Source organism: Artibeus jamaicensis, unplaced genomic scaffold (genome assembly GCF_021234435.1).
Source record: "Artibeus jamaicensis isolate MK-2021 breed Jamaican fruit bat unplaced genomic scaffold, CSHL_Jam_final contig_233, whole genome shotgun sequence".
NCBI classification, from domain to species: Eukaryota; Metazoa; Chordata; class Mammalia; order Chiroptera; family Phyllostomidae; genus Artibeus; species Artibeus jamaicensis.
Window position 1 is genome coordinate 27,427,698 of NW_026521486.1, and position 23,217 is coordinate 27,450,914.

Here is a 23,217-nt window from a genome sequence, read left to right on the forward strand (position 1 = left end):
TGGCTTTTGTGCCCTACCACATGGATGTGAAACTCAGCCCCTCCAGCAAATCACAAGTGTTGCAGTCACACAGAACATTTGTGAGCGTAGCAAACATTTGTGAAGGTTGGGATTTGGGGAGTGGAAATGTGTTTACTACTGAAAATGCACTCCAAAGGGCACATTAGCCACTTCCAGTTTTAAATGTCCTTTGACCTCCTCACCATCTGGATCTTTCCCTTGGCTGATCGCCCCTCCATAACCCAGCATCACACCATCTTGCTGGCTCTGCTCTCCATGTGTTTTCTAGCCCCTTCCCTCTTACCTCTTCCCCTTACTCTCCAGAATAAAGCATTTTTCTCTGAAATTTGAATACTAATTTGGCTGGTTTTTTTGCCTAGATCCCTCTGCTCACACTGTCAGTATTTATGTCTATTCCAAATGGTTCATCATCATCTATTTTTTTATTACAAGTTCTCCCCAATAGGAATCGGAGTCAACAGTTAACATAATAACTTTTTCTTCCATTACAGAATGTAAATCTTATCATTCCACTCCTCTGGTTAATAAAACATAAGTGGCCTTCCATAGATGACAGCCTGTTTTTAGCAAAAAACCTCAACATTTTTAGAAGGACCTACAAACTATCCCATGATCTCATCTCTACTATTGGCCATTCTGATACTATTCTGGTTTCTCCAGCCCCCAAATCTTCATACGCATGGTTCTTTATAGATTCTGTCCTCCTTCTAATACATCACCAAGCCTGTACCTACCTGTATACAAACTCTTCCTTCCTCCAGGTTAGATCTTCCCATTAGGCTTCTATTACCATTATGCACTTCCTAACAGTGCCTTTTCTCTCATAATGACTTTATTATTTAAAATGGTGTGTTTTCTTTATTTAAAAAAATAAATAAATAAAATAAATAAATAAATAAAATGGTGTGTTTTCTCTCTTTACTTGTAGACTACAAACACCACTGGGACAGGGACCACATGTTTTTCCTGAACCATCACATCCTTAGCACCAGGCACACAGTAGGCACTGAGTTCTTAAGAACTGCTTGAAGGTAAACATGGAGCAAAGCATGTATGTAAAGTATTGTCTTTCACCTCCCTTAATGTCTGTAACTTGATTCATCCAACATGAAGGGATCAGCCTTTTAGGAAAACTGTAAAATCCCAGCAATGGGGCAGACACAAGATGCTATTAGCTTTAAGGTTCTGACAGTGGTGTTGACAATGTGAATGACTCAATGAGGAGGGGAGTTAAAGCACAGTGCTTACAAAAGGTCACCAGGGAAGTACCTAACTGTGTTGTGAGCCACATGTTTGGTAAGTAGACTGCACTCTTTGTTAGCTGTCATCAGCATTTAATTAACTGCTGTCACAGTGGGAGAGACACTTCGTGCCTGTGGGGAGATTTGACTGAACTCATCCATCCTACAATGAATGATCAGGACCATCATCTTTCACAGTGTCTTTCAGCAAGTCCAACAGCTGCATTGTTACAAGAGTCTTTCCAAGGCAAAACCATTTTCAAACTCTACATAGAGAAAAGAATAAAAAACAGGATGGAGAATTTTAAAAATTGGGCAAACTTATGTTTGTCAGCACTCCATTTTATGAAAATAACACTTGTTCCACAGGCAGAATTAACCCGTCAGGTAACCTTATGTTTCATAACACATTAAGCCAGAAAAATGTTGTTTCATTTTAGAATTTGCCAGATCACTAAGTTGTGGAGAACAAATGTATTTTGTGGCTTTCTAGGTGGTGGACCCACTTCCTCTCAAGTCAGTCATCAGTGGGGCACAGTGTCATAGGCTCCTGAATTTCTCAGCACAGTAGGTCCTAGATGCTGTTCCTATGGCAACCTTTAGTCAAACAGCTTCGCTCAGGCGGTGAGATGTAGGCCTAACGGAAAAAGAAACGCTGCCTTCTCTTGTTTATAATGCCACAAAAAAGGTAATGCTGGTGTTGAATAAATACAGTCAGAAAGGTTATTGAACAATATATGAACCATAGAATTAGTGGCCTAAAAATATACAAGTCCTAAAATGTGTATCTCCAAAGGAAACTCATTGAGAAACTATAGACCATAAATTTTGTAGCAACAATTAGCTATTGTTTTTGGAGGACCTTTAGATAGCAGGTGTTGGACTAGGAAATATACGTATATAATCTTCTTTGTTCCCCCACAAAAACCTCATCACGCTGGCTTTTAGTATTTCCATAATTTATCTCAAGCAACCGAAGCTCGAGGAATTATAATGAGAGACTATCCCTTCTGTGGGATTTGAACCCCAGTTTGACTATCTCCCAAATTTCTTTTTATTTCCCAAATTGCCTTTTTCATGATACCACATTTTTCTGAGCATCTATCAATGATATTTTAGAAGAGTCATGGTTTGTGCTGAGGGAGCTCACCATCAGTTAAATACAGATATAAAAGGTAGCATTTGGCTAATCATTTTGGCTCCAGGGTCCTATAGATTGGGGACTGCAGTATAATGGATTCTGTGAACTTCTCTGCCTGGTTTCAGGAGTTGCAGCTGCCTCCCATGGCTAAGGCTGAGTGAGCGACCTCCAGAATGTGAGCCACTAAGGAGACAAAGTTTGTCCCCTGCCCCCAATTCTTGGTCAGTTAGTCTATGATGGGTATGACCCCTCAGAGGTGGGCAACCTAAGCCGGACCTGATCACTTGGGAGGCCACCATGGGAAAAAAATCAAAGGGGCTGTAACAAAAAGGGAGTAACAGACCCTCACCCCCCAGCTATTCTGACATAGCCTGAGTCCCCAAGTCCTCTGGGAAAAGTGCTTCCTGGCTCTAATCCACTTAAGCCTGAAAACCTATGATGGGGAAGGCGGTGCAGCCCTGTGCTGGAAAGGGTGGGTTCCTTGAGTGATCAGGCCTAAGAAAGAATATGTAAAATTCTGTGAAACCTGCTTTGTTTAGAATGCTCTCATTTAAATGATAAGGGTCCAAGCAAGAAGTTTGTTCCTCAAAGTTTTATGGCTCATTAGCTATCTGACCCTGACTGAGAATAAGCCCTCATAGTTCTTTGAATGCTATCTATTGTTTGATCCTTACCTGAATTCTTATGCAAAACGAACCCAATAAAAGCCCATTGAGGAAAAGGCTCTCGGCCCTTCTCCTTTGAGACATTGGCCACCTTTCCTCCCAAGCAGATCATGTCTTGGTAGTTTCACTTTCATCCGTGGCAGACGGGGGCATTTTGTGGGCAAAGTTGCCCCCACAGTGGAGTCATAAAATGTGTAGTTAAAGAATTGCCCTGAATGCCTGCTTCTCCTCCTTCTCAATTATAATCGAGAAGCCTTGGGAAACCCATTTAATTTCTTTGCACCTCAGTGTTTTTATCTGTGAAGTGAGATAATAACTTAATAGGATGTTTTGAGGATCAACTAAGAACATGTATTTGAAAGTGCTTTATAAAATGTGGAATGTTATCTATAGTTAATATTGTTATCTTACATATTATGTAATATCTTGGCTCATATCTTCATTACAACAGTTCCTTTCCAATTAAAAATGCCAGGTTAAATTCTTCCCTCAAGAATGTTTGTTTAATCTTCAAAAGTAAGAGTTCTGCAGAGCTTCCACCCCAAGTCCATATTGGAAATCTAAAAATAATTACTGCATATATATATATATATAGTATATATTTATAATGTATATGTACATATATAGACAGTTTTACACACACATATGGTAACTTGATAAGGAAACATCATTTGTGTTTAGTTTAAGTTAATGCTTAATGGGTAGCAGAACTCAGTTGTTATTCTGCACTCTAGCTGAGCAGAAGGAATAGAGCAGGATTGGAAGCCAAAGGTCCGAAGTCGAGCTATTTGATCAGGGAAGCGACAATGCAGCAGATTTAAGAGTTGTGATGTGACAGCCGATGGGCTGAGACTGACCTGTTATGTGTTTTTCTTTGGCCACTGTAGCTTAATTTTGTTGTAAATGTGCTTTTTATGATGCTTTTAGACAATGCAGGTATTCTCCTGTTTTCTAGCTATTCTATCATTCAATCTTCTTACATTTGACTACTTCTCACATCTACATGACCTACCTGACATTGGAGTTTGAACCTTTTACCAAAATAGAGGCATCAGAAATGAGCACTCTGCATTATGAAAAGGTAAAGACAGGGATGAATGTTTCTGAGCATGTCAAACATGGAAGGCAGAGCCGGCGTGAATGTGGACTCAGGCAAGGAGAGAGAACTGACATACTCTGCATGAACAGATACATGTAGGCTACATATAAAGAAGCCTGGTATTACACAGCAGATTATAAATATATTTATTTAGCAAGGGCCTGGTGTCTGAGGTTCAGAGCAGTTCCTGGCAGCACATAATAAGCGGCACATAAGTTAATGGTCTTTATTATGTTATCATCGTCCTTATTATCATCGTTGCTATTATTGTTGATCAGGCACAATTCTAGAAGGGACAAAGGCACATTAGGCCTCTTTGCTCCCAAGTAGAGCGTATCCCCAGTGTCCTACAAAGTTCCTGCCATACAGCTATTGCTCAAAACATATCAGAATAATAATTGCATGAATAATGGAAGATTAGGGAAGCCATTCCTAGCCTTTGAGATCAACTTTCAAATTCTGCTCTAACAATTTTTGAAAGAAAGGTGTAAGTAATTCTTAGAAAGTATCAGTGGAAGCCCTGCTCTGTCAGGGCAGCTCTGGGACTTTGATCTTCCTGAACAGAATAAGAAAGAAGAATGAGTATCTTATTGAAAAGGTTTCCTGGGAGCCAAACAGGAGGCTAAGTGGATGAATTACACAGTGTTGGCCGAGGTTCATGGCTGTCGGTAAGCGCTATGTAAGCTCCGGACATTGTTAATGTTATGATTCAAAAGAATTGACCATCCCATCACTTCTGATGTGGTAAGCTCTGCACAGCAGAATTTTCTAAGTGTTCCTTCTAAAACGCCCTCTAATACGTCTAACCATTGATTGGAATGTCACCTGGAGCACTGATGACGTTCTAGAGGCAGGTCATACAGGCAGATTTGGTGCAGATCATTCTCATCCTATCTTACCTGAATTGTTGCAAAAGACCCCCTACTGTCTATTGGCCTTCCATGGCCCCAATCTGCCAATTCCTAACTAATACGGGTCGATACTCCGAACTATATAGGCCTTTGTAAACTGTGAACTACCTAATCATGTCACTTTTCTGTGTCGAAACATTCATAATTCTTTTTGGCCTAAACAATATCCAAACTCCTTAACGAGGCCCTGCTTGGACGGGGCCATCTCCCCTGAGCACCCTCCTGCTATCCAGCCACTCCAGTGGACCATGGGCTCTCTTCCCCCTTCTCCAGATGACCTTTCTGACTGTTGTTCCCTGGGAAACTCCCAAGCATCTTTCAAGCATTACTTCCACTCTGAAGCCTTCCTTCACACTTATCTACAGAAGCAGAATTAATTGTGTCTTTCTCTTTATATCTACATCACTGAAAAATTCTCTTCCACAGACCAGCACATTTGGCTGCAAATTCTGGAAGTCCAGCTTTAACCACTTAAACCATGAGCAGAGATTTATTCACTCATGTCCCCACACAGCACAGTGCCTGGGCCTTAGGAGGACTGAGACCAGTGTTATAGGAAAACCAGACACCGAGGGATTCTGGAGCACGAGGTGTATTAACGTGCACGGGCCCAGAAGGGTCAGTCTCCAAATTCTGAGCCCCGAACAAAGGATTCTTGGGGTTTATATAGTCTACGGGGTCTTCCTGTCTACGTAGCAAAGCGGGATACAGAAGCGGAATGCGGTAATTAATTCTATCTACGGGGTAGAAGCAGAGTACAAAGGCTAAATGTGAAAATTAGTTCTATCTATGGGGGTGCCAGCCCCAGTCCTTGTGACTGTCCTGCTATTTGCTTTTCCCAGTTGGCCTTATCACTCTCCCAGGGCGCCTGGGGTTTTGGGTGAGCAAAGGTCTCCTAGGGCTTCTCCCTTCACCAGGACTTCTCCCCCAAGTAGCTGTCTTCATGGGGCAGGAATTACAGACACCGGCTTGTCCAGCTTTGCACCCGTACATACTTGAAACCAGAGAAGGCTCCCTCTCGTTAATCCCAGTCATAAAATTTCAGAGGAAGCCTTCTAGCTGGTGGGCATGGTGCCCATGTGCATCCCTGTCACTCCCTTCTGGAGAGGAGACTGGGGACAAAGGTTCACCCAGACTTAGTCAGGGTGCCTCCTGCTCTGACCTGGGAGTGGGGTGTCATAATTAGCACCCCCCCCCATGAGGGCCCCTTATTGGCTTTGGAATAGAGAAGAAGCAGGGCCCCTTAAGAAGAGGGTATAATCTTAGAAGGGATTCCAGAGAGACAGACCAAACAGGTATTGCCCGGACAGTTTTTCAGAGCCTGTAGCTAATAACATTCACGCTGTGTTGTGATTATGCATTTGAACATGCCTTTCGTACCAGAGCCTGAGCTCCCGGAGTCCTGCCTTGCTGTCTGCCTGCCCTGTCTGCCTGCTGTCGACCCCCAGACCCCAAGGGGTGCCTCGCGCCAAGTTGACACTTAGCTAATGTTTGTTTAATGTGAATTAACAAATGGATAGCTCTCCAATGTTGTGTGAGTAAAATATCCAGGGAACATAATTATAGAATTTTATAGTGCTTTGAAGTTAGTTAAATGAAAGTTTATAGAACCCTTATAATTAAAAGTTCATTGAGTGATTTGAGATTTAACTAAAACACAATAACCTCTGAAATATAACTAATAAGGGTTGAGTTCATACTGTTACCGTTTTTACAAAAGCCACTTAATCTTCACAAAAATCCCATGAGTTCTAGGACTTACCACTATTTCATAAATTAAGAAGATGACGTTAAGAGGTCCTTGGGTTTCCACAAACTCTCACTGGTTATACGCTGCAGAAAAGAAACAAAAACTCGGGCTTGCTGATACCACATTTGTTGCTATGCTCTTAAGCAAATTATTTAACCTCTCTGAGTAAAATAAGGAGAGTAACACTTATTTCTGAAGATTGTTATTTCTGAAGATTAGGGAATCAATAGATAATAACCGTTACATTTGTTGGGTTGTTGGAGGACTTCCCAAGGATTTCTGACTGTATGCATCTCCGGATGTATCCGTGTCCAGTCCTCTTCCTTGTTCCACACCCTAGGGACTCATCCCGCACTTTTCTCCTTTTTAGTGCTGCTCACTCTGCCTCGGGGATGTTCTATAGCCACCAGGACTGGCTATGGGACAGGTAACACGCTCCTGGGCTCTCCCACCCTCGCTGCAGCTGAGCACCCAGGCCCCTTTCACTGCCCCAAGCAGCTTAACCCTAGTGCAGGAATTATACCAACAACCATAAGGACACATGGATCCCAGACCTTGTTCTGCATCATTTTGCACCACTGTTCTCTCAAGTGTGAAATAAGGGTGGTGGACCGGAGAAATTTCTATATTAAAGTTTGTTATGCAAAGGATATTTTAGTGAAAATATTTTCACTGCAGAGTCAAGCAATTGCTCCATCTCAGAAAAAAAAAAAACGTTTTAAATATTTTTCTATTAACCAAACATGTCAGTGTTGGTCTTGCCTAAGCTTGTCAGATCCACTGCTGTCCCTTTGAGCTCTTCCTTCTTTCTCCACTTCTCAGCAGAGGTTACATGCCTGCAGCGCATATTTACAATTATCTCCCCAGTAGAGATTCTAGCAAAAGCAGAAGCAAAGAGGACAGAGGAGAAATTGCATGCTGACATTTCTTTCAAGCGTAGGAGACCATTCTGTGTGACGTGGGCCCAGCCCCTAGTGGCAAACATTTTCTGCAAAATAATTTCCTAAAATCCATGCTAAACCTTCCAAGGATGAGAGTAACCAGTTCAACCACTTTTGCCTTTTCATTTGCAAGTATCCTTCTTCTGTGATGTGATTACCAGCATCCTCTCCTTTGTTTTCTGTAAAAGGTAACCACCTAAAGCAACCTGTGCATAGTAAACAAGGACCATCTTGTAATGTGCCAAAAATCCCAATGAAGGCCTCTCATGGCAAGGGCCGAGGCTTTTGCTCCCCTTGAGAGAAAAGTTATGCTGTCGCTTCTCCTACACCAGACTCAGTAGTCCGTGTGAATGTCTCCTTTCATCCATAATGACACAGACAGTGCGGGTTGGTGTCCGCATCACTTCAGGCTCACTGCCTAGACCTCGCCCGACCTATTGCTTTCTCATTAGTCCCACTGACTGAATCTGTGGGACTAATGAGATTCAGTTTTGGCAACATGGGAGCCCACAACCAGTGTTTATTTTCATGGCTAATACAACCATCCCCAAAGATATCCTTAGATTCAAAAGATTAACTCCTTTCTCTGGAAGATTCACCATCTACGAAGCATCGTGACATGACGGACATATATTTCTTAAACAATTTATGAAATTGAATTGATTCTTTTCATCATCATAAAACTTTCAGATATTGGCTGTTAAAACATAGAGCGAAAAATTCTTAATAAATATGAATGTGATGTTTGTGAACTTATTGTTTTCTGAGTTAGTGAATCAGCTCCTGGAATAAATATCATAAGTAATGAATAAAATCCAGAATTCGATGCTATTGCACATTCAGAACGCGGTTCAGCCTCACAGTCTCACCAGGGCCACTGGCAATAGAGTCACCCACCACTTAACACGATGCGAATAGTTCCGAGAAATAAACATCATTAGGCAATTTTGCTGCTGCTCCAACATCATGCAGGGCCCTCATCCAGTCCTTGGTGGTCGAGCCTACAACACACCTAAGCTGTGTGGTCCAGCCGATGGCTGCTGGGCTGCAAGCCTGTGCAGCATGTTCCTGGACAAAACAATAGGAGATTGAAGTCAGCACAATATATGAGGCTGCTGTTTCACAGCAGACTTTTTTATACGTAGAAAGATTCCACTCTCAAGTAATGATAAAACGTATGGTATGGTAAACACAAAATTAGTAACATAGTTGCTTATTATCATGATCAAGTACTATGTGCTATAGCAACTGGCAGTGCAGTAGTAGGTCTGTGTACACCAGCATCCCCACAAACACGTGAGTAATACATTGCAAAAATCCAGCGTTTCAAAGGCTATGACATCACAATTGCTGCCCACACTAGGCTACAGGAGTTTTTCAGTTACATTGTTATCTCATGGGAGCACCATCACATGTGTGGTCCACTGTTGACCAAAACATCATCATGTAATGCATAACTGTGTAGAATCGGTCATATTTTATGTTTGGTCCCCAAAGTACTCTTGCTTCGCAAACTGGCCAGGAACCTCCCAGGTATAATGGGAAACTAGCAGATGCCAGGCATTGGTCCTGGAGCCGGATACACAGCTTGAGATAAGATACAGTCTCTGTCTAGTGTGCCTAGAGTAGGGTGAACACAATTAAGCCTATTAAATGTTAAGGCAGCATTCAACTGTTCAGGTGAGATAGTCTTTAAAAGTCCTAGGACCTGTAAAAACCAGACTTCTAAAAATAAGCAAAGAAGAAAAAATTTCATACATTCTAGGTCTGTGCAGTTTCTTTTAGGGTAGCGATAGGTATTATGTGCTTGGTTTGTCTGCTGACGATATGTGTGGGCTCAGGGGCATGGACAACAGAGTGGCGATTGCAGAGGGGGGAGGGTCATAAGGGGGATAAATGGTAATAGAAAAAACACAATAAAAATAATGACAAAATTTAAGAAGAGAAAATAATAATACGATTGCATGCGGTCATTTGGATATTAACTGAGATGATTGTGTTTATAGACTGCCCGGCTGAGCCTCTGGATCCCTGTGAGTCAGTAACAAGTTGCAGCAGTTTTTCTGTCCCAGTTTCAGAGAAGAGAAGTCTGAGGTTCAGAGTCATGAAATGACTTGTCCAGGCTCCTGCACACCTAGGGGATAAATTAAAAACAAAGCAGAAAATGGTACAAAGTATATGAGTCTGGCATGAGACCAGAGAGCAGAAGGACTGATTCTGCCGGTAGAGCCTGAGAAAAAATTAGGAAGAGCTATTTAAACCAACTACACAAATGATTTTTCAAATACTGTCCATAAACACTTACCTGGAGACTAGGGGCAAAGTTTCCAGTCCGCTAACTGCCGACTTTCCCATATACACTGTGGATCCTTGGTCTGGTCCCTTCTTCAAAGACCATCTTAGCTTCGGTTATTAAGAGCTGGCAAAACATTAATGAGGAGAATTGTAACAGGTTTTTCAGTGCTGGCTTTTATTTTTTTCAGAGCTGACGAGTGAGAAGTGAGGGAGGAAATAAGGGCCTTCAAACAGTCTTCTAGAATTCTTCCAGGACTATCACAGCATCTCTCCCTCCAAAGTAAAACAAGGAGCTTCTTCAAACCACACAGCTTCTGTAGCGGAGCTGAAAACAAGGGCTTCTCTGGAAGTTGAATGCCAATATGATTTTCATCCATTCATTATTTGCTCATTTCCATGATGGTTATTTTGTTTATTACATGACACAACCCATGAACTGGAAGCACCTTTTCAATGCAGAAGAGTCCTCAAAGTAAAACCCCAAGACAATCATGAGACATAAGAGATTTAATCTCTTTTTCTGCCTTTTCTTGTATACTATACAATTCTATTTTACAAAGTAATGCTTACCACAACATTAGTTTTGGAAAAATTACCTCAGTGTAACTTTATTGCCAATGATCTGAATTTGACCTCCATTTCGTCTTTTCTCTTTTCTTAAACAGAATGCCACGACATTCCATGTAACTGTTCAAGATGATAATAGCATCGTTGTCTCTTTAGAAGCTTCAGATGTCATGAGTCCATCATCTGTGTATGTCGTGAAGATAACTGGTGAATCCAAAAATTACTTCTTCGAATTTGAGCAATTCAACAGCACTTTGCCTCCTCCTGTTATCTTTAAGGCCAGTTATCATGGCCTGTATTACATAATCACTCTGGTGGTGGTAAATGGACATGTGGTTACCAAGCCATCCAGGTCAATCACTGTGTTAACAAGTAAGCATCGTGCGTAATATTGTCCTTTGTGTTTAGTATTTGCGTGTATTCTTATGAAACCCCAATTAAAAGAAAAATCAGCCCAGAATGGCAAGATCAAGTGAAGTCAAATAATACACATTCTTCTTGAAGTCAAGTCACATACATTCAAGGTTCTGTTTTATATTAATATAGTTTCTTGCTGAAATTTAATAATATTTTACTGTTGCATCATATTTAAAATGTTTAAAACTAAAAGAAAGTAAACCTGAATGAGGTATTTTAAGACTGACTGACAATTTTAGATTCATGATTGGACCATGTAATTTTCTATTACTTAATAGTACAATCATAATTAAGTTATTTTTGCCATAACGCACATTCTCATATTAAGCAGTTTGGTTTTTGAAACATCGATTTACACTCATATTTAGCCTTCTCAAATTCCATTTTACATTTTCAGCTGAGAGGAAAAAAATATCAGGATTTATCAGCTCTATTCCCTGTCATATCCTCATTATAGCCTTGGCATCCAGCATCCAAGAAAAAAATGCCAAAAAAAACCAAACTCATTGGCATTTAACCTTCAGTAGTCCATGCCTTAAAGAGTTAATGCTGATATTAGGAACTTTTTTAGGAGTAGTTTTAACTATGATGTTCACTTTACTCTGACTCTAGTACCTAATTTCCAAGTAAGATGTCATTCTACTGTATGTATTAAGGTGTAGAAGAAAAGCCGTTATCTATGACATGGTAGAGTTAGTCACTGCAGCAATTTAATGGCTCAACAAAGTTCTTTTTGCTTATTGTTCTTCAGTGCAAATTTTTCAGCAGCTGCAATTTTTATAATACCAACTATATGTGATCATTCTATCAACTATGTTTTTAAAAAGGACATGTTTTCTGTTGGAGTAAAGGAGAAAAACGCCAACAAGCAAGAACTCAGAATCAAGCTAGAGGACATATTTTTTAACATGTCTATAAAAATTAATTGAAATTTCTCTTGGCAGAGTCCCAAGATCTATATCGAGTCCTAAGAATTAGGAAAGGCACAGACCCAAGATGTTCAATGTTTATAGATATAATGAACCAAGGCAGGGACCTAGTTGAATTGAAGGAAGAACTTGCCTGGTAAAATACTGTCTTAAAAAAGTTCCATGAAAGGTAAACTGAAAGACAATAGATCCAGGCAGCAGATGTAGGCGTGCAGTACCCATAACACAATTCCTTGAAATCAGAAGCTTTGCTTTACTCATTCTCACAACTTCATAAACATCTAACATAAACCTTATGCTTACCAGGTGACCAGTAAATATTAATTCAATTTACGTCAGCAAATAATAGGAGAAAGAGCCAGAAAAGAAAAAGAGAAAATGCAAGACAAAATAAACCCCGTAGTGACTTGCTGACTCAACATTCATTAGCACGCCCTCAAACACTCTTGATTGGACAAAGCCAGAGTTAGCTGATGGTTCATAAAGAAATTTGATATATATTTGATTAGAGGATTTCTGGAATATCTCATTGACATTTTAGCACATGCAGTGAGTTCTATTTAAAATACTTTCTATTTTCCTTTATCATTTCATCTTTGTGGGCTTGGCAGTGCGTTGCTGAAAGAGCAAAAGTGTGGTGACTTTGCAGAAATCTTTTTATTGATTCTTAAGTAAGTGCTGTTGTGGTCAGAGAATGTATTTTGTGTGATTTTACTAACTTGAAACTTATTGAGATTTGTTTTATGGCCCCAAATATAGTGTATATTGTTGTATATGCTTCGAGTACTTGTTGGGCAAATTTTAATAAATGTCAGGTCAGGTTGACCGTTCAACTCTTCCATACGCTCCCTGCTCTTCCGTCTACGAGTTCTAACAATGCCTGATGGAGGAGTGAGAAAGCTTCCACCCATGTCTGTGGATTTGTCTACCTCTCCTTTCACTTAGTTTATGTTTTCACATGTTTTGCAGCTCTGTTCTTACATTGTAGGTGCAAGTACTCTTAGGATTACTATGTCTTCTTGTGGAGCCGCCGAGCTTTTCATCCTATGCAATGTTCTTCTTTATCTCAAGTAATATGCCATGTGTTGAAGTCTATTGTGTCTGCTCATAACATAGACCTTAGTTTTCTTTTATGTTGTCACGGTATACTTGTTCTGTCTTTTTACTCTCAATCTACTTACATCTTTGTGGGTTTCTGGTGGACTGCATAAAGTTGGGTCTTGCTTTATTCCAATCTGGCAAATCTCTGCCCCTTAACTGAGGTGTTTAGATCAGCACTATCCAATAAAAATAGAATGTTGATCACATATGTAATATTATGTTTTCTGGTAGAAAAATTTAAAAACTTTTCAAGGAGGTGAAATTAATTTTGTTTAACCCACGGTTTATTTAATCCATTGCATTCAAAATATTATTTTAATATATAATATAAAAGTAAAGTAAAATAATGCTTTTTTAAGTTTTAACATAAATTAATTAAAGTTAAGTAAGATTAAAAATTTACTTTCTCAGTTACACTAGCCTCATTTTGAGCCTTTCGTGGCTGGTGGCTACCAATTTTGATTGTGGAAGTTCAGTGCATTTATACCTAATGTAATTATTTCTGTCGTTAAATTTAAATCTACAGTGTTACCAAACCATTTGTGTGGGAGGTTGAGTGGATCTAGCCAGTAGTTGAACTGGGTTTAAGGTACTAGTCATCCTCAGCTCCTCACAGATTTGACGTTGCTCAGCTGTAGTGCAGCAGGGTGGAGGGTCTCTCCCGGTGCTCCGGTTTCAGCCGCAGCGCTCAGCGAGTGCTCAACTCCTGCCCCACAGAAAGGCCCCATCATTCGACCCCTCCCCCAACAATGGAATACTAGTGCTAAGATTTTGGTTGGGGATGAGGGAGATTCTTGGTTCTCCTGAACCAGCCTCAAGTCTAGGCAGACCCTGTGATCCCAAGTGAGACATTCTTAGCATTCCTGCTCCTCGTATAAACGGACACACCCGTGGAAGGTCTGGAGCTGGTTTCCTGCCTCTTCCTGGGAAAGCAGCAGAACGCCGTATCAGTGTGCCATGAATGGGGCCAAGCATTTCTGCCCCGTCCTGGGACCTGACGTCTTATACTTCTGCCAGTCCCTTAGGCGTGGCGTGCCTTTGTCTGAGAAATGGGAGGGCGCATTTTTTTCTGTCCCCGCCCAAAACCTTAATGCTTTTGCTTTGCATAAAGAAAGGTCCTGGGAACTAAGTAAGGTTTCTCTCTGGTCTCTTGGTGACACCAGTTATCTCCTGCACGCCTGTGGCCCAGTGGATGGCTCTCTTGCCCTCAGTATTGCCCCTTAGCCCCCGATGAAGGCCCATGCAAGGAGCCAGAGAGAGCCTGCGAACTCCCAACCGCTCTGAACCGGCGCTGTCCTAGAACTTTCCGTGATGGGAATGTTCCATATCTGCATTATCTAGTACAGTAACCACTAATGTTTATTTTTATTTTTTATTGTTCAGTTACAGCTGTCCCCATTTTCCCCCATTACTCTCTCCTGCCCTACCCCCTACCTTCTACATTCATTTCGGCCCCCCCACCACGTTGTCTGTGTCCATGGGTCCTTTATACATGTTCCTTGACTTGACCCTGGTTTTATTTAATTTTGATTGATTTATCCAGACATGTAATTTAAACAGCCACAGGCGCTAGTAACTAAGTTATTGGACAGAGCAGTTCTAAACTCTCATTTTGAACATATTCATCCTTATGAATGTATTAAAATCTTAGTCATTTTCTTCCTTCCTTCTTTGTGCCCCCCTCTTCCTACCCTTTCTGCTAAAGGTGAAATAGTGTGTCCCTTGTGTCCTCAGAGGAGCTTGTCACTCCTTGGAATTTACTTAATTTGGTTGCCTTGCAATCTCACCTTTCTGATAGATGCCAGAAAAGTTACGATCTCCTGAGTTATTTGGCTTTTTCTTCTCATTGTTGGGTGTTGGGAAATGAGACTGACTTTCAGCTTTCTATATCCTAAGCTGAAGAGGAAATTGGCCTACATTTCTAAAAACTAAAAATGAATGGGGTTTGTTGCCTCTCCTCTTCTACCCCATTTTTAAAGTCTCAATTACATCATCTCAGATTTCAAAAAGGATGATAGGTTGGAAACACAAACACTGTGTCGATCAATGCACAAATATTTCTATGACATTAGGCATGAGGTAACATTTGGGGCTCAGCTTTCTCTTCATAAAAAGAGAGATTTAAAACATATTAAGGCCCTGGCTGGTGTAGTTCAGTGGATTGAGCGCGGGCCTGAGAACCAAAGGATTGAGGTTCAATTCCCAGTCAGGGCACATGCCTGGTTGCAGGCCAGTTCCCAGCAGGGGACACAGGACAGGCAACCATACATTGATATTTCTCTCCTTCTCTCCTTCCCTTCCCCTCTAAAGACAAATAAATGTAAAAAACTAAACAAATTATTAAGATTACTTTTGAGCTCTAAAATTATTATTATTTTTCATTAATGATGGAATTTTGCCATCTTTATTTTTCTAATGAAAAGTTTTCTTTAAAAGTTTAGGAAACATCTGTAGTATCTACTCACAGAGTTGCCACATTGCTCTTGAGGTTAAAAGGGTAAATTGTCTTGATGAAATAAGCATTGACCGAAGCAGTTGGCCCTGGGGCACTCCTTTGATATTTCTCCATAGTTGTTCTGAGACTGGCCCTCTGGGAGAAAGCTGAGAAACTGGGCAAAGAATAAATTTAACACAAATACACTGGCCAGTTCAAAAGAATTTCACAGCCCTTAGGCTCTGACATCTGATTAATATGTAAATGGTTGAGAACTTTCAGTCTATTGTGTACACTTCAGAGAGAAGAAGTGGTTTCTTAACAGATGAAATAACACAGGAAAACAATTGCTTAGAACTTGGGGAAATACTATTTACACACAACTGTCTCCTTTGTTAGTAGTCCTGGGCAGAGTGTCCGCACACACTGCAGAATACATGGAGACACTCCACAGATAAAATAGTCTACACAAATGTATCTATTATAAAGAAAAGTAATTCATAAATGTCCATCTTATTTATTGCTTACATTCCCTATGCCTTGTCCCAGGTGCCAGAGAAATAAAGATCAATAAAAATACTCACACTCAAAGATGGTATAATGATGTGGAAAAGACAGATAAACAAGCCATTTCAAGAAACGATAAATGCTATATGAGAATGATGTAAGAGATAGTTCCTAGTCTTCCTAGGGGACCTTGGGAAAACGTCACAGAGAAAAAAACAATCATTGCAAAATTAATGCAAATGTGCCAAATTAATATAAAATGTAGAGTGTTACAATCAAAGTGAAAGGGAACCACGTGTGCAAAGAATGGAGGCCTGCAACAGGATGATATGCTTATGAACTGCAAGGAGTTAAGATTTCAAGCTTTGTGGTTCCAAAAAATAACAGGAAAGGTGGCTAGAAAAGTTGGGAAGAGCCTAGAATACTTTACAGAAGAGTTAAGGCCTTAATCTATAAGGCATAAGGAATGATGTCAGATCTTATACAAAGAAATGACATAGTGTGATGTGATGGAGGAATTTTATTCTAGCCATGGACCTGTACACCACGGGCTCCTCTGACCTGCATTGGAACGGACAAATGAGCAAGCAAGTATTGTGAGAAGTAGTTCAAAGCATGAACTTGAGAGCCAGTGAAATCCAGAAACTTTAACGTACCCTCAGGCAGATTATTACTTTCTCTAAATCTTAGTTTTCTGATCTATAATCTATTCCAGGGGTTAAGAGTCATTTTCTGTAAAGGCCTAGATAATAAATATTTTACACCTAGTGGGCCATCCAGTCTGCACTGCCATGACCCAACTCTGCGGCTGTGGCTCAGAAGCAGCCACAGACTGTCACAAACAGACAGGCACGCTGTTCTAAACATTGAAGACACCAAAATTTGAATTTCACATAGTCTTCATGTGTCATCAAATATTATTGCTCTGTGAATTTTTGTCACCCCTTTGAAAATGTAAAAACCATTCTTCACTCACGGTCACACAAAAGCAAGTGAATGGCAGGCCAGATTTGGCCTGTGGGCTCTATTTTGCTGAGTTGGTAGAGGGTGCTATACAATAATGTAAATATTTTGGTAATGTAAGGCATTAAACCAAAATCCTTGACAACGTGTGTAGTGTCCACAATAAGTTCAATAAATAGAAGCAATTCCAATGGCACTAAATAAGAAATACTGAGGGGGTTGGGAGCAAAAGAGAATGGAACAGGCCAGGCAGGGAAATGTCAGTGAGGTGGAGGTGACCCGTGTAAGGTCGATTCTGACAAAAGTGAGAGTATCAGATAATCTCCAGGCTTAGAAGTTCTAAGCAGAAACAAATAAGAACAATTAAGGTGAACTCAGAGGAAGGAAGAATAATTTAGAAAGCGGGTGAGATATCCCAGGACAGAAAGGGAGACTTGAACTGAGGCGGCAGGTGTGATGGCAAAACCACACTGCCACCCCCGCCCCCTTGGGCCCCGAGTGGCTGCAGCTGGCAGCACACTTCAGTGGTGTCCTCAGGTCCCTGATCGTCATCTAAACCCAAGGCAGGAGCTCTGGCCTGGGGCCCAGGATAAGTCCCTTTTTTTTGCTCTGGCCATCAGAGGTGAGGGACCAACCCAGGTTCCTCTCCCTCAAGGGGACTATGGCAGAAGAGACACATTCGTAGATTGGTGACATCACAAGCAAAGGTTACTGATCCCTGGCCCAAGAGCTTCTTTAGTTCTAGTCCATCAGAACAGAGTGATCTCAGAAAGAAGCACCACTGAGCAATTGCTAACAAGTATAGAGCTGCCTCTGCTTTCTTCAAACGGCATCTCCTTCATATTTGCTTTCGTTTCTTCATTTGTTAGTCACATCCACAACTTTTTAAAACTTCCTAGTCATGATCGATTATGAATAGTTCAAAGGTGATTAAAGAGCATAAAATCATCTTCAACTTGAACATCAGCTTTCATTATGTGGGACAACTAATGAAGAAAAATCATCATATTAAATGTCATTTAAAAAATTACAAAAAAATGGAAATTTAATGTTGAGATTTCTAGTAAAAACTAATGCAGTTAATTCCTGCTTTGTCATGCACTCTTTATCTTACAACAAAGCAAAAAAGAAAAGCACATTGCTAAGTTCAAGAACATGGGAGTTGGCTCTGTGAACCAGAAACAAAGAGAAACCCTAAGCAGGGAAGTGGATTGAAACATACGTGAACATGGACGCAGGAAACACACATCTAATCTTACTATCAAGGACCAGGCTTAGCTCCCTGAGACTCCAGAAATGGATTTATGGTGGCCCCTATATCACCCACAATATCCAGCACCCCAAGCAATGTTATGTGCTCTGGTTCTAGATTTGGGGTTTTGGTGGGGTGCAAGGAGGCAATGGCTAAACTGCCCCCAAACAGCAAATAATAAGCAAAAAATAGGGAAATCAGAATACATAAAATTAACTGAGGGTTAGCATTTCAAAACACAGGAAAAAATCTATGCTAAAACAAAGATAGACATCAAAACAACAACTTTAACATTTCAAATTATATTTTATACAATAGCACAAAAAATTTACAGTATGTTGTGTATGCTATGATGTTTACAGTGATAAATATATGAATTATATTAAAAATCAAGAAATAATAAAGCAAACTGGTAGAAATAAAATAAAAACACAGAATAAACATGTTAAAATTTTTAGAAATTAAAAATGTAATCAGTTAAATGTTTTAATTGGTGAAATTAGGTAACATTAATTTAATTAATTATATTTAAAATTAACTAATTGATCTTGGTTAACAAAACAGATAAAAATTAAAATTAAAATTTTCTGAATATAAAAAGTAATAGAGTTAACTAATTGAAAAACTTCAATAAATGAGATAAATTCTACACTGATAACAGTTAAATAGAGTTGGTAGATTGAAGGACAATACTGTGCACTTACCCCGTCCATAATTTAGTACAGTGAGACAGTTCACAAGGGTGGAGATGAGCTCTAACTAAAGACATTAAAAAGTTCAAGAAGAAGAGGAGGCAGGAAATGATGGACACGATATTTAAAGTGATAATCATGAGAATTCTAAGACTTGAGGAATGACATGAATCCATAGATTGGCAAAGCATTTTAAGTATCAAGCAGGAGAATTAAAAAATAAAACCAAAACTAGATATATAATGGTAAACTACAGATTATCAAGGATAAAAAAATAAATAAAAACTTAGAAGGTACCAAAGGAAAAAAAAGCATAATATCTACAAAGGAATAACTATTAGACCGATGGAAGATTTCTCGTCCACAATGATTGGTGCAGGAAGACAATGGAGCAATTATCTTCAAAGTACTGAGGAGAAATCTGTTCACCTAGAGTTCCATACCTAGCTAAACTACCTCAACAATAATTATAAAATCAAGAAATTTTCTAGTATGCAAAGCCTAAGAGAATTTAACACCTACATACTAACTTAAGTAACTATTAATTAATGTGCTTCAGTAAGAAAGGTGAATTCAGAGGAAGGCACAGGACACAATAAAAGAATGGCAATAGGAATGTGGTATATGACAAAGTTTGCATAACAAATTTGCAGGAGAATATGGGAAAAGGACCAATGAAATGGGCAAAAGAATCAAACAGTTCTAAGAAAAGGAAAGCTGAGTGACCAATAAGTATATAAAAAGATAACCTTCTTCATAAACAGGAAATTAAAGTCAAGACTAAACTTCACAAAACATCTCAGTACTTGGAGTAGCAAATATTAAAAAGGCTGATACAAGCAAATGCTAGAAAAGAATATGTAGAAAAAGGAACCATCCTATACTGTTGATAGATATGTAAATTGATATAAAGTTATAAGACATTTTGACAGCATCTCATACAGTTGAAAACATGAATACCCTCCTAGCCATAATTTCCAATCTAAGGAAACATGTCCCAAAACATTTATTACAGCATTATTTGCAAAAATGAATGATTGAAAACAACCTAACAAGATAATAATAGATAAAGTGTACTGTGTTTATAGACACTTGCATCAAAATGGAAAAATCTCAAAAGTAATGTTAGATGATAATATTAAGCTGCAGAATGAAACATATAACATGATACCATTAACATAATATTTTGAAACGTGAAATAACATCCTGTGCGTTAATTGGACACATACAAATATGAAAGTAAAAAACATACATGGGGAGATAAACACCAAATTTAGAGCAACCATTTACCGCTGGTCAGGGTGAGAAGCCCCTGGAATCTGGGCGAACATGGTTGAGTTTAAACTGTGTTTGTAAAGCTTGATATCTGAAAAAACAGAGATCTGAGGACAAAAGATGTAATAAACAAATAAATGTAAAAAGGATTTACAGTTTCTAACATCTCCATTTCTCTGTCCAGCCTGATTTCTAAAGCAAGAAATGAGAGGCTGGCTGGCAAAGAAAAGCTAATTGATTAATTCAAGATTTAATTTTGTTGTGTGGCTAAGGGGAGGAGGAATGGTGGCGGGGAAATGGAGACAACTGTAATTGAATAACAATAAAAAAGATAAAAAAGATTTAATCTTGTCATCACTGCAAAACACACCGTAACAATAGCTCTGGTTTATGGTGCATCATTAATTCAATAATAAGATTAATAATTAATAATAATAAAGAAAGTAACTGGAGAGATACAGTAAAATATCTTTAGGGAATGCATTTGAGTTCTATAGAAAACAGTAAATTCTTGGCTTGAATACGGCTCAGTAATGCCTGGGCTTGGGTGTCAGAATGTACAGCTGACCTGGGTCACTGAAGCTGAAGTCGAGGGAAATATAAGACACACACATGTAAGTGGGCATTTAAAAAATTCCCTTAGTTTAAAATTTAAGTAGCGTGCAGCTGCAAAACAAATCACAAAATAAAGTATCTGTGCCTAATCCTCACGTATCCCTTGAATTTCAAAGTTTGAGTGTAGCTTTGATGTGCCGACTTCATCTCTCAGGGCATGAAAGATTGAGTAGACCCCTGAGTTCCCTGCGCGGTAGACAGAGCCCCGGTGAGGGTGAGAGACCCGACTGCAGGGATGGGGAGCTCCCGCTCTGTTAGCTTTCGTTTTGTTTCTCTTAGATTCACAGCCAATAGCTACGTTTGGTAGACTCTGAGTTCGTAATTAGACTGGGTAGAAGGACCTTCAGATGGTTCAAAACTTCTTTGGTATTAATCAGAGAGAGAGTCAGCCGGGGGTGGGGGGAGGTTCTTTGTTTATTTGTTCATTCGCTTATCTGACACCTAAGTGAATTCAGTCTGTCACTGTTAGCTTTAAAGAAGAGCAGGGATGGAGGCAGAGAGACGGGAGAGACACTTGAACACTCAGTGTAGAACATGGTCTGCAGAGACATGATCACAATATATGCGGCAATCTAAAGGCCTCCCTAATTTTTGCAGATGTCGGCTTTATTTACAAAAACTCCAGGGAAAATTGTAGCTTTAACACACACCGCCAGTCCTTCCTGGATCTCTTCAATCAAAAAGCAAAAGCAAAAATAGGTTAAGATCCTGAGGAAACAAAGGAAAGTTATTTAGCTACATATTCGGACAAAGTAGCTATCTGATAATTTGTTGTTCAATGAACTAAGTCATTTTGGTTTCCTACATTATTTAAGCTGAAATTTTAAAAACGTATAATTTAAACTAAGGATATTGTTTTCATTTAGTCTATAGATGATGTCCAAATATCATCTCTATTCTAAAATTTTGAATCAAAATATTTTTGTTCTATAATACAATAATTAACTGCCACCCAAATTAGTTTTAAAATTTTCTTGAATAAAATACATGTAAGTGAAAATTATCTAATAATTCCTCCAGAAGCACAGGGGTGAGGAGTAGCGCTGTCATTTTACAAAGCTTTTGCTGAAGAGTGGGATGTGGAGAAAAAACAGACATCCATCCATCAGTTTTTAAAAATGAGTATTTAAAAAGGTTTGTGATTAATATCAACTCCAGCAAAATAGAAATAAACATTTTTAAAACTTCCAAAGAAAGCATAGTTTGATAAACGCCATAAACTCTCATTCTCACAAAATAGTATGGTTTGTAGTCTTATACTCAAAATAGAAAAATAAGTGCTAAGTTGTCCCAAATAAATAAATCTACAAATAAACATTTATCCTCGATCAGGGCAAAAAATGTATTTTCTGTTACTGGTCTGTTTTTCATATCGAACTTTATTGACTTGGGGAGAAGAAACATGATCTAGGGATCTGGAGACACTGATTCTGCTACGTATTCTGCTTGCTGAGTTACCTCCAACAAGTGATTTGAAGTCTCTGAGTTATCAAGGTTCTGTGTTTTGTTTGCTTTTCCTAGATTCAGGGTTGCTGCAAAAGGCAAATGGAAAAATGAACATTAAAGTTATTGGAAAGGCAGAAAACTCCACATCAAGTATACTTTGTTAATTATTGCTAAGGAGAACCCTCAGCTCACAAGCACTGAAGAATTTAGTGCTCACAGTTGATAAAAATATGTGTAAGGTCTTCACAGGGGTAATCTTTGGTACTTCCAAGTGTGGATAATAGCCTCTCTCCCTTTTGTCCCATTTCCTCTTTCTTTGTTTACTTTTTTCTTGCAGAGCCTCTACCTGTAACCAGTGTTTCAATATATGACTATAAACCTTCTCCTGAAACAGGAGTCCTGTTTGAAATTCATTATCCAGAAAAATACAATGTTTTCACAAGAGTAAACATAAGCTATTGGGAAGGTAAAGACTTCCGGACAATGTTATATAAAGGTAAGAGGCCAAGGAAGATTGAATAAATGATGACTAATTATTACTTTTTACATGATTTTTACTAAGTGGTCTGTTCTCTTGCTCTAAAGAGATCTTATAAATTCACTATCTGACCACAAATAAACCATTAAAAATAATTATTGATTCATGACAATCTTGTTGTGAGGAGTCTTAAAATGTTTGCTTCATTAGTTTAGAGTCATGTGCCATGCATAAGCTTTAAAAATACTTGAATTACTGTCACTTACATGTTATTCTTGACAAAGGTAATACATCTGGTACAGGAAATGAATTCACATTGTTTCCTTCTGGGTGTGTTAGAAGGGCACTTCTAGAACTGGAAATCTAGACAGACATCTCTCACAAATTTTTTTCTTGGATATGGTCCAAATTATTATCTATGTGATAAGTTAAATGCATTAATATACAAAAACTAGTCTTACTGTTCTTACTGGTTTG

At 39.2% G+C, this 23,217-nt stretch overlaps 1 protein-coding gene across 4 annotated transcripts in view; it reads left to right on the forward strand.

Annotated features, from left to right (window-relative positions):
* PTPRO (protein tyrosine phosphatase receptor type O) overlaps positions 1 to 23,217 on the forward strand; it is a 196,660-nt gene that overhangs the window by 97,593 nt on the left and 75,850 nt on the right. For all 4 annotated transcript variants that reach the window (XM_037136640.2, XM_053662210.1, XM_053662211.1 and 1 more), the window contains exons 2-3: positions 10,730 to 11,003; positions 22,600 to 22,758. In XM_037136640.2, the coding sequence (XP_036992535.2) occupies positions 10,730 to 11,003; positions 22,600 to 22,758 (433 nt within the window). The remainder of the gene's footprint in view (positions 1 to 10,729; positions 11,004 to 22,599; positions 22,759 to 23,217) is intronic.